Here is a 13105-nt window from a genome sequence, read left to right as displayed (position 1 = left end):
CGACCTTTTGGCAAGAGGGTTATTTAGTTATAATCCAAGCACTCTCAAATATTCTACTCACTTATCCCACACTAAGACATTGATCACCTTTTGGCAGAACTAATGCCTTCATGTAGGTAAATGCACTGTGAGACCTCAATAAGACCAATGTCTTAAAAAAAAAAAAAAAAATTAAAAATAATAACCTCCGTGAGCGTGTCACCTTTTGGCAGGCATCACCCACTTCGGCTACCACATTTGAAACACTCACTTTACCGATTTTCCTAAACCCCAAGGAAGAACCTAAATTACAGAAATTCCATTTATTTAAGTTCAACAACTTCTTTATAATGCACATAAACTAAACCCAAATATTATGGAACACTTGATTAATTTCACTGTAATATAAATGGCTTTAATACAAATAAAATAAAGCCTCCTCATACATCTTAAGAAATTACAGTGAACAATATAATAACAACATGCACATCAATCAAAATTTAAAATCTCAATTCTTTATATACTTTAATTAAAATAAAATAACAAAAAAAAAAACTTGATGCAGGTATATTATATATCCGATGAACAATTTAAAGTAATTGAATCTTTAAATCAATTGGGTTAATACTGCTTACTTATGGCACGTAAATTCCATAAGTTTTTCAACCTAAAATTAAACAAGTATCATGAATTACTCAATAAAATTATTACGGCTCAACTGCTGCGCAACTTCACATTAAACCAAAAAAAAAAAATCACTCGTGCATGTATATATTGCATCAAATAGTTTATCCTACAAAATATATACTAGATAATCAAATCATTCTATTATGATTCACGTAATTCAAGATCAATTTCTCATATTAATGCATAATAGAGTATTTCATTCGAGAATCATATATAAATCAAATTCTTGAATAACATATCAACATGGATTAAATTTAACTGAAAAATAAATAAATAACTATTTATAACCATCCATATACATAAAATAAACTTCAAAATAATTTATTCTATGGTTCCACAAGTGGAGCATAAATAATGAACCCATGAGTACGATATCAAAACCAAATCATCTTAATTTTATACGCAGAGAAACGCAATTTATATTACTTGTGACATCATTCTCATGATGTCCCAATAGACATGGGATCATGTAATTTCGTCACCATTCTGATGGGATTACTATCAACTGATCGGTTAACCATCAATAAATAATACATGGAATTACTACCTTCCATAGAATAATTAAAAAATAAATTAATTAAATATTCTATCCAATAGCATTAAAATCATTCTCTTTGTTTTTTTCCTCGTTCGGTGTGCAACTGATTGATGAAAACGAATACAGATTTCAATTACACAAACAAACTGATTCATGCTTAAATCCATTGTTCTTTTATTCCTCGTTCGGCGTGCTGATTATATGATAGCTTTTTCAAACTAAACCTTATATGCTTATATATATAAATCAAGTACAAACACGCACCAGGCAACATGCACCATAAGTTCCTTTAGTATTCAAATTATATTGAATTCATGGCACATTACTTTCAACCAAAGTGAATAAAGTTAACGAAAACAGTAAACATGACGGCAGGACCTATATTCACAACATAAATTGGAGCAAGACCTTGAATTTATGGTACGATTACATCTTAAATTATTTCTCCTCTTAATTTCTTTAATTAAAAAAAAAAAAATTTAAACCCTAACATAGCTCTGATACCAATTGTTGAGTTTTAATCAAATTAATCCATATAGAAATCAAGAATACTTTAATTAATTAAAGAGCAATATAGACTCGTACCTGATTGATGATTAACGCACATATACTTTTAAAATATCCATGTAATCCTCTGTGAGTTCCTACAAAATATTAGAGCGTTTTACTCCCTTCTGAGAGTTGTCGATACGATAGGACTGAATAAGGGTTTTAAAACCCTTATATATAACAACAATAGGGGAACGACTTCTCTACAAACAAGCATATCTAAGTCTCCCTTTCTATTATGAAAACTTAGATATCAATGGTTATAATTAAATTGACCGATTACTTTGGCAGAAATTACGTGGCCTGTCCAGCTAAGCCGCCACTTCCTTCTCTCTCGTTCTCTCTATCTCTTCTCTCTCCTTACTTTCTTTTTCTCATTCTATTTCTGTCTCTAATATCTCTTTGAAAATGTTTTAAAAACTGTGAAGAACAATATAATCAAACAAATAAATACAAATATTTACCTTCCAAAAAAAAAAAAAAATTACACATATGATACAATATGTATAAATATATATGAATATGATATATGATATGAAGTTGCAACCATACTTTAAAAATCAAAAGTTTTTTTTTTTTTTTCCTGATAATTAAAAGTTCTTTCTCTCTTCAAGTTAAGATGGTAAGAAATATTGTTTGAAGAGATGAAACGAAGAGTGAGAGATTTGATATCTATTGGAAGAGAAGAACTTAGCCTAAAACTTGACAGTCTGGGAAAGATGAACCTGCGAACGCGTATATTATTTTTCTTTTTATTTTCTTTCCTTTTTTTAATTGTTAAAGTTGCTTACTTGGACTGCCATGTGTATTCAGCCAAACTCATTTGCCAGACTCATCGGCCCATCTATCACTACCCTTAATTTATACATATACATAACACTTGAGCTAGAATAAAATTATTTTATGATATAGGTATATAACACTTGATCTAGAATAAAATTCTCTCTATATATGTAAAACTTGATCTAAAATATAATAATAATAATGATTATATATATATATATATATATATAACACTTGATCTAGAATACAATTATTTTATACATATATGTGTATGTATTTTATACATTGAATAAGTGCTATCTAGAATACCATTATTCTATATGCATATGTACAGGACGATCTCTTGCTCATTTATGAGCAAGATCCACTTTTTATGGATTAAGAATTGTTCTAGACTTGTTTGTTGCGGAAGCGAACCAAATTTGTTTATTATAAATTGTAAATGGTTTTCCTAAAATATGATTTTAGGGTGAATGTGGTTTTTTAAAGGGTAGAGGTGGTTTATTGTATTTGGAAAGGAGATTGTAAAGTGTTAGAGGTGGTTTTGTTGTATTTGAAAAAGGAGACAAGTGAGTTCAGAATGTGATCATTGGATATAGTCTTCATGAAAGGGGTAGATAAAATTTCTTATTATCAGGACTTTACATATATACCACTTGATCTAAAATATAATTGTTATATTATTTTATTAGCAATGCATAAAGTGGAGAAGTCAAATTTAGAATTGCTCTTGCAAATGCTTTTGTAATTCAGCGGTTGAATTGCTCCAGTTGTTCGTAGGAGTTTGCAACTCTTAATTTAAGATTCAAAAAAATATATGTATATTTTAGAATTGCTCTTCAATGAACTTGGGATAGTCCGTTTTCTAAGGCAAATGACCAATCACGAATAATTAATTAAGGTGGATCTCACTGCAACATTTGACACTTTAAATAAATATTTATCCATTATTGTCATAACACTAGCTATATAACGATACACGCACTTCTTGCGATTCATCATCAACATCTTTAGCTAGTACTTGTCATCTTTGTTCATACACCACTTCATCCATGGAAGTCTCAACCACTAAAAACTCTATTGATGGAGATTACAATAGGGCAAAAGAGGTGAATGAATTCGACGAAACAAAAGCTGGAGTTAAAGGACTTGCGGATGCTGGAATTACCAGCATCCCCAGGATCTTCATCAACCCTCCAGAGAAGCTTCAAAAATCATCAAACACTACACGCCAAATCCCCATTGTAGACCTCAAAGGCTTTGAAAATGATGGCCAACGTCGACATGAGATTGTCAATGAAATCCGCGAAGCATCAGAAACATGGGGGTTCTTTCAACTTGTCAACCATGGAGTACCAGATAGTGTAATGGATGGGATGATAGAAGGTATTCGACGATTCCATGAGCAACCTGCAGAGACAAAGATGGAGTTTTATAGCCGTGATCGAACACAAAGTGTGAGATATTACAGCAATGAATTTCTCCATTCAAGTAAAGCTGCAGCAAATTGGGAGGATTCATTATCTTTTGCTTTCAAAGATGATATGGTGAACCCGGATGTGTTACCTTCAGTCGTCAGGTATCATCATACTTGCAAAGTTTTTTATTTTTTATTTTTTTATTTTTATTTTTTTCCAATTATTTATTATTATTATTTTTAAACAGGAAGCATTTTTTGTTTTGGATATAATCTCATATATATTTGCATATAAGCTTCTAATACTTCTCTAATGTATTTATAATTTTGAAACACATGTTTAAAGACATGTAAATGGGTTAGATTCGAACCGGATCAGTGTTGATCCGATCCGAATCCGATAAGGCTATACTTGATCTGATCCGATTCGATAATTCGATGAATATTTTGTTAATAAATTCATATCCGATTTGTTAATAAATGGATATCCGATCCGATAATTCGATCCAATCCGATCCGATAAGGGGGGTGTGTGCACAATTTTTTTTAATTTTTGTAAAAGAAAAAAAAATTTGTCAAAAGAGAATAAAAATAATAAATAAAATATGAAAAAGAAAATTATATCTTTTATTCTTTGTTAAAGAAAAAAAAAATTTCCGAATAAGAAAACATAAAGAGAGTTAAAAAAGAGAGGAGAAAATAATAAGAACAATTTGATAATATATAAATATTATATATATTATAAAATTAGATTATATATTTAGTATATTGTATAATATATTCTTTTGAAACGGATATCGGATTGGATCTATCATAATTTATATTCGATTTTTTTAACTAACATATTATTAGATTCGGATCGTTAATGAGTTATCGGATTAAATCTTCAATCCATATTTGAGTTATTGGATCAAAATTCAATCCATTGGCATGTCTATTTAATAATACTTAGATATTCTTGGACACATGTATTTGGCATCAAAATGTAACTTTTTAAGATTAAAATCATTATATAATTGTTAGGATAAGCATAACAAGGGTTTCTAAATAATTCAACATTATTCTTCTTCATAAAAATATAAAAAATAAAAAATAAAAAATAAATAAATAAATAAAGAGAGGGAGAATTGGGTTACGATGAGATATAAGAAAATGCTGGTTATATTTTTTATGAGGAGATGTTAGTAATTAATACACACACAGATTGTGATCAACAATTATTGTTTTAGATTTATATGTACTTTTAAAATTTTATGCAAGTCTACATAAATATATATATATTTGAAAATTAAAGCAACCGACAATAAAGTGGGAATTTGAACCCTTTGACCACAAAATGATCATGCCCTACCACAACTATCATACCACATCCTGACAAAAAAAAAATTGTTCTATAAATAAGTTCAATGTCTCAAAATTCGCAGAAATTTCACTTGGGCCCTTCCAATAAATATATTTTTTCTTTTCAAAATACTAGCTTGTTTATTAGCCTAAAAGATAGTGAGTTTGGAAAAATAATATATATAACTTGTATTTTCAAAATTCATACAAATATAAGCCCATGTTGGACATCGATTAGAAAAAAAAGAGGAATTGCACTTACGTCCTCCATGTTTAATAAAAATACATGAACCTTCTTTTTAAAATATTTTTGTTAGATGGTGTAAGCAAGGAAAAAATTTATATTTTTTCAATTATATACTAATATTTACAACTCTTTGCAACATTGGAGGAAGAGAACCTCAATGGGTTAGCTCCAGTGGTGAAGCTCCGGGACTTGGTACCTCATAAAGCATTAAGTTTCAGGTTTAAATCATTTCGAATGCGATCAATTCCTTTGGGGCAATAAGACTTGGTGCCTCTTGAAGCATTAAGTCTCAGTCCTCTTGAATGCGATTGACTTAGTGCATTATGAAGTATAAGTCTCAAGTTTGAATCATCTCGAGTGCGATCGATTCCTTAAGGGCAATGACCCCAGATATATTATGAGCTTTACCCGACTAATGTAGAGGGTAATAACAACAATTATATCATATTTTCTAATATTTTTAGTTGTTTTATTAGATCTTGCAGGATTTTGTTTAGTTAAAATAGTTCTTATATTTCATTATTAATCTTTCATTAAGGTAATAATTATATATATATTTCAAAGTAGAATCAAAATACTCAAAAAAAAAAAAAAAAAAAATCAAAAATCAAAAATTGAATGGATAGAAAATCGAAACAAAGGAAAATAACAATGATTTTTCTTTACCATCTCTTATTACACATTTACACGTAACTTATTTTCTTTTCTCTGGGTGTTATTTTTATTTTTATTTTTTCTCATATCAAATTCTCATCTCTATTTATTTGGATTGCATTTTTCTTATATTTTGAAATATATTGTTCTTATCAAAAATATCATTACTAATGATGTAAGAAAAATTATATAACAATTGATTTATAACTTTTTTAAATTTTAATTACAAAATTCTAGTTTGGCCCCCAATTAAAAATTTCTGGCTCTGCCCTGTGTTCGTGGAGAAACAATTTCGTAGCCCTCCATAAATTTATCAGTGTCGTAGGTGAAGTCCACAAATGCTTAATTTTGTTTGTGCAGAGGAGAGGTGGAAGAGTACATGAAATGCATAATCAAACTGAAGGAGCAACTATGTGAACTACTCTCAGAAGCTCTAGGACTGAGCAGCGACTATTTGGGAAGCATAGAGTGCATGAAGAGTGCAACATTTTTGTGCCACTATTACCCAATTTGCCCACAGCCTGACCTGACTCTAGGCTTGAGCCAACATACAGACCTGCCTTTTCTAACTATTCTCCTTAAAGATAGCATCAGGGGCCTTCAAATTCGTGATCAAGATCAATGGGTTGATGTGCACCCTGTCCCAGGAGCTCTTATAGCAAACATTGGGGATTTTATGCAGGTATAGTTCAAATCAATGAATTACTTGTTCATTAGTAGATTTTTCTTTTTCTTTTTTTTTTTGTTAAAATTCATTAGTAGATGTTAATATCCTTAAACAACAACAAAGCCTCTTTCTCTACTATTTGTCCATTCTGTATATAAAGACATAGCTTTTGTCAAATCACATGTTATCGTATCATATATTACTTTCTAATACTTTCTAACCCTACTTGCTGTAACTTTGGTCTTCTCAAAATGTGCAGCTTATCACCAACGATAAGTTCAAAAGTGTGGAGCACAGAGTACTGGCGCGATCAGTCGGACCAAGGATATCTGCTGCTTGTTTCTTCTATCCCAGCACTAGGAATATACTTAAGCAGTATGGACCTATAAAGGAACTTCTATCAGACATCAATCCACCTATGTACAAGGATGTTCGGTTCATAGATTTAGTTGCCGTGAAGGATAAGAGGTATGGACTGAATGGTATTCATTCCTCAGTTCTTCCTCTATTCAAGCTTTGACGAGCAATTGCTAGTAACAGAGAGACTGAACAATTGTTGGATTTTTACTCAGCTCCAATGTCGAAAAAAGTACTGCTACAATGCTCCATTGGTTTCCTCAGCGACTCCACTCTTTGTCAGCAATAAAGAAAATACACTCTCTCAACTCTTAGAAGTGTTCTAATAAATGTTTTGACACATCAGTGGCAACAAAAACCCGTCGCAAAGTTTATCTTTCCCTGTTGAAAAATGATTGGAAACTGCAATAGATCTGTAATAACTTTCCTAGTAACAAAATGTATTTGGGTTCTATGTATTTTGATTAATCATGCATTCTAGATAGAATTTGTTTTTATGGCTGTTGTCAAGGACTTTTGGTAGTTAAGGTTGCAGTGGAATCTCCATTCATCTTTCTACAATTTCCAGAAATCAAGCAAAATAAACTGGCCTTATATATTAGAACTAATATATTATTTAAAACAAAATAAATAACATGCAAGCCATGCCATATGTTTTGTTGATCTACTAATCTGATGGAATATAAAGTGAGATTTAGATGTTAGAATCACAGTAAACAAACATGCTATTGTTTCATAATCTTCTCAATACACAGAAAAGCAATAATAAAACTATTAACATCTCTTTAAGGAATAATAATAAGACTATTTATTAATTATCTCTTTGTTCACCACCCCATGTTATTGTTCATACACGCTTTGTGGCAGGGACATGCGATGTGAACTTTGAATTGGCTGGATTTTGTGGGGTTGCTCCATAAGTAAAGGAAATACATTTTGGACCTGTTGGGTAATTTATCAGCTAAGATATACAAGGCGGCAATTTATCAGCTATAAATTGGGTAATTTGGCAAAAGAAACATGGAAATCTTTGGATACAAGCTAGGCATTCTCGAGAAGAGGATATGTGGGTTAGACCCTGTCACAAAAGCTTTTAAGAGATGCTTTTAGATCAAGCTCCCATTTGAAAGCCTATCGAAGTTGCCCTTTCAAACTTGGTTGGGAGATTGAAGTTCAACTTCGACCAGTGTGCAGGGAAATATAGGAATCTTGGGGAATTAGAAGAATTTCCAATGGTTGCAACAGAAATATTACTTTGGCGATTTTTCTAAATCGGCTGGCTTTGGGCTTGCTGTTACATATTTCCTCCGTCCCATGTTAAGTGTCTATCTTCAGGAACCTAACTTTCTGAGAAATGAATGAATTACCAAATCTATCTATGGTGAGTCCATACATGTGATGTTCATGATGCTCAACAAAATTAATTTTCTTACTAAGTGAGTTCACAAAGTTCGGGAAAAAACCCTAATTTGTTAGTAAGAGTGAACTCATGAAGTTCACGTAAATTTACTTCCTTACTAGGGGCGAGTTCACAAAACTCGGAAAAAAACCCTGTTCTCTTTAGTAAGAACGAGCTCGATCATGAAGCTTACTAGTGACGAGTTCATGAAGTTCGGAGAAAAATCTTATTCCCTTGGCTAGTAAGAATGAACTCATGAAGCTGTCATAAATCTACTTCAATGGCGAACTCACTCAAAAAAAAAAAAAAAAAAAAAAAAAAAAAAAAAAAAAAAAAAAAAAAAACTTACATTTCCGATACTCTACAAGAGAGCTTGAGATTGGGAGTTAACTGATAAGAAAAATTCAAAACACTGTAGTTCAACCATGGGAGCTGAACCACCTAGATAATTAAGGAAGCCAAATGGATTAGATAATTCCTTAGTTAATCAGATTAAAAATTAAATTAAAGACTACGATCGGTTATAATTAAAAAGTTTAAATTCAAGTTCAAAGTACGAAGAGGAATTTCCTCGAATCTCAACAGTTTTACTTGAATTAGAAGTCTAAGAGTGGATTGTTCTTTTAGTAAGAAGAATTAAAAGAGATGATTGCTTTACTTGAAGGGTGGTGTGACTTAGCAGAAGTCTGAGAGATGATTGTTCTCTTAGCAAGAAGAATTAGAAGTTGTGTGCTTCTTATATCGGTTTGCTCTCCACCCGTAAAGAGGAGCCATAGTGGGATTGAAAAAGTCTCGGGGATCTTGAACCGAGGAGTAAGAGTTACCCAATCTCGTTAAATCATTGTACCAAGTGTTTGCATTTCTCTTCCCTTATCTATTTTACAATTGTACTATTAATTGTTTGAGTTTATATCCTGATTATTGCATAATTATTATAAGGTATTTATTAGAATTTGCAAAACAATTAAAACCGAAAATTGTCTATTGTTTGCCATAGACTCTATTCAACCCCCTCTAGAGTCGATACTTGGGCAACAATTACCTACCCCGATGCAGTAACCTTTCTACTATTCTCTCTCTAGTGTTTGCATGATTATTAGAATTTTTGAATGAAAATTGTTTAATCAGTCATCAAAAGATGCCTTTAACTAAACAGGTGTGATCACTGATTGGTTGTGGGATGAAAACATACAACTCAAAACCAACAGGCATAACCTATTCAATGTGAACCATTACAACCTATTGCAGTGGATGTGTCTGGTGATGAATAAACACATATAAATGGTTGTGTCCAGTGATGAAGAGACACATATAAATGGTTATGTTAAAAAAAGACATGTATAAATGGTTGCGTCCAATGATAAAGAGACACACCCAATCTGAAAAGGCACTTCTATTAATTTCTATAAATACCCCATTGAGATGCCATTTACAATTCGTTCAATTCATTTTCTTCTCTCTCCCTCTCTAGACTTGAACCCAACCAAGTGGGTTCAAACCATAGGTCAAGTTGTCCGAGTCACTTGGACCCTAATCCAATTTGATCGAGACATATTAAGATTGGCCTGAACCAAATGCACCCAATTCAGTATTTATATAGTATAGATGCATTTTTGAGTAAGATAAAGTATTACACGGAGTAGGTTCACCGTAATCACAAGTTTGTAATGCGGCTACTGGTAGATGTAAATCGTTGTATCCTGGAAGACAAATGCCACAAAGTTCGTCATCACCATGCGGGGCGTAAATTGTTTTAAGGACATTGTATCCAATATTAGCCTCGGTCAAGGTTCTTTATTTATTATTATTATTTTATTACTTTAATTTACATGTTTAATTAAATATTGAGTTCAATATTTAATTAATTATTTTTAAATATATTATTGATTATCTTAATATAAGATTAGTTATATTTTAAATGTCATTTGAAGCATATATCTCCCTATGTATATATGGAGGAGGGCACTAAATATGAAGAAGGAGAACACACACAATTTTTATATAAAATTCTCAAATTCTGATATTTTTTTTCTCACTTCTCGCTTACAAAAGATATCAAGAACATGTATTTATAGGCACCAATACATGACTCTAGAAAGACATAAAATACAAGACAATAAATAAAACATTAACTTTAACACAAGTGTTTCATCTCTCAATGAGATAGTTCATGCATGTATTCCACATGAGTTGGTTCATGTATTCCACACTTTAGTTGGTTCATGAATTCAACCTTTGATATTTCCATCATTTGGTTTAATCTTCCAATAATGCCTCCCCTTAACCAAATTTGCTTTTCATTCACAACTTTGCAAGATTCTTCTTGAATAAAATTCCACCAAGAGTCTTTTTGTTTGATGACAGATTAACCAACTCCCATGTGCCATTATTTTCCCTTTGATTTCTTTATTCATTGCTTTTTTCCACTTTTCTTCTTTGCAATTCATAAGGGGTTGGATCTCCCTTACAAACATTATACTAAGCCTTATAGCCGTTACATGCATTAAATTTCCAATGCTTTCAAATGCAAAAATCTTCTTTGCAATCTCCTTTGATGTGCAAGCTTTGTATCTTGTCTTCTTCATGCTTTTAGTACTTTTCTTGACCTGACCTTGAAACAGATTTCTAATGTTGTTCTTGAGATTCACTTGAAAATTTCCACACCTCTTGAATTTACTTTTGACTTGCTAATTTAAATCAAAGAACGCTTCAATGTTCACCCATGTCATATCACTTGAGAAATATTCCATACAAACGTTCTTAAATTTTTTCTTCAACTATAACATCATCCAATTGAACATATTCTGTTTCTTCTAAAATTAAGTATTAATGTTGCTTCATGTAGAATTTCAAACCATTTGTTTTCTTCACCAAGATTTGATATTCCAATTTCTTCACCAAATTCAACTCCAATGATTTCTTCTTTCATGACAACTTCAATGTCTTCAATATTTAATTTTTTTTTTCTTTCTCATTTTTATATTTGAATATTTTTTCTTCATCAACATCAACTCTTTCTCTTCCTTCTTTTTTTAAACTCCACTGTCACCATTTTCTCATCTTGCATCTTTTTGCTTTTTTCATCAAATTCTATATTCGTACATTCCACCTTTTCAAAAAAATTTCATTTTCATCTTCCCAACTTATTTATTCAAAAAATCCATCTTCATCGTAATTTGGAAACCAATATTCAATGGATATTGATTTGAATTTATAATCAGATGAAGACATAAATTCAAACTTTTGCCATACCTAACTTGGAGAATTCAAATTTTCAACATGTTTCCAAACTTCTTCATGAATTGCATTCTTCAATATCGTAGGGTACCACTTCATCTTTCTTTTTTGAAACTTTGTTTTGCTGACAACTTTTTGGATTTTTTATGACACCGCACCATAAATCACATTCTTTAAGATAAACGGAAATGATATTGCTCCAGTAGGCATAATTTGAGAGAATCAAATTTCATTCATTTTTTTTCGATCTACGGACCTCCTCCTTGAATCTTCTTTGAATTGATTTTTCACGAGCCAAATTTTATTTTACTTCACGCTTCAAAATCACTCCACCTTTCATACTTTCAGATTTATAGAATCATTGAGGCTTTGATATCAATTTGTAAAAGGCTCTAATACCAATTTGTAGGAGGGCACTAAATATGAAAAAGTAGAAGACACACGACTTTTATATAAAACTCTCAAATTCTGATATATTTTTTTTCTCACTTCTTGCTTACAAAAGATATCAAGAACTTGTATTTATATGCACCAATACATGACTTTAGAAAAACATAAAATACAAGACAATAAATAAAATATTAACTTTAACACAAGTGTTTCATCTCTCAATGAGATAGTTCATGCATGTATTCCACATAAGTTGATTCATGTATTCCACACTAGAGTTTGTTCATGAATTCAACCTTGATATTTCCATCATTTGGTTTAATCTTCCAACAATATATAACAATTGATCTAAAACACATTTAACTTATACATATCTGTATATAACGCGTGATTTAGCAGTAAAGAATCCTAAAACAAACTGACCTTGACAGTCAAAGATTCCCATCTTCATTCCAAGTGCAGTGCCCCTAATGGGGAGAACGCGACCGTGCAAGAATGAACTCTGGGTATCCCTTCAAGGGACAGAAAAAAACAATTGACGTCAGGTCTGAATTTATATATATATATATATATATATATAGCACATTTAAAATATAATTATTTTATAAGTGTGTGTATATATAACACTTGATCTAAAATACAATTATTTTATTAGCATTGCGTTAAAGTAGAGAGGTCAAATTTAAAATTTCTCTTCAATCAACTTGGAATAGTCCGTTTACTAATGAAATTTAGAATTTGTGCCTCTTCTCAGGACCAGTTTGCCAGTTTGGTATCCATTATTTTGGCCTTTTCTTGTGGAAGCATGTACATTGAAGCATGCACATGTTTTGTTAATCAAGAATGATTCTTATATCCAT

At 31.2% G+C, this 13105-nt stretch overlaps 1 protein-coding gene across 1 annotated transcript; it reads left to right on the top strand.

Moving 5' to 3' along the window:
- The first annotated feature begins 3588 nt into the window (after nucleotides 1–3588).
- Nucleotides 3589–7382, top strand: LOC132301068 (1-aminocyclopropane-1-carboxylate oxidase homolog 11-like). The gene is made up of 3 exons (XM_059798357.1): nucleotides 3589–4115; nucleotides 6556–6877; nucleotides 7122–7382. Exons 1-3 carry the CDS (start codon nucleotides 3589–3591, stop codon nucleotides 7380–7382), a joined length of 1110 nt encoding a protein of 369 aa, XP_059654340.1.
- Nucleotides 7383–13105: the final 5723 nt, after the last annotated feature.

The sequence above is a fragment of the Cornus florida genome, unplaced genomic scaffold, assembly GCF_030987335.1.
Source record: "Cornus florida cultivar Cherokee Brave unplaced genomic scaffold, ASM3098733v1 CherokeeBrave_3.0.0_Hap2_Chr03, whole genome shotgun sequence".
NCBI lineage: Eukaryota > Viridiplantae > Streptophyta > Magnoliopsida > Cornales > Cornaceae > Cornus > Cornus florida.
Note: the sequence above shows the minus strand (reverse complement) of the source record. Positions and strands in the feature narration are given on the sequence as shown.

Bases quoted from the DNA above. Each gene is read 5' to 3' on its own strand.
- LOC132301068 (XM_059798357.1), top strand. From the start codon at position 3,589: ATGGAAGTCTCAACCACTAAAAACTCTATTGATGGAGATTACAATAGG. The intron at 4,116-6,555 runs GTATCATCATAC...TTGTTTGTGCAG, and splicing joins GTGTTACCTTCAGTCGTCAG to AGGAGAGGTGGAAGAGTACA. The intron at 6,878-7,121 runs GTATAGTTCAAA...CAAAATGTGCAG, and splicing joins ACATTGGGGATTTTATGCAG to CTTATCACCAACGATAAGTT.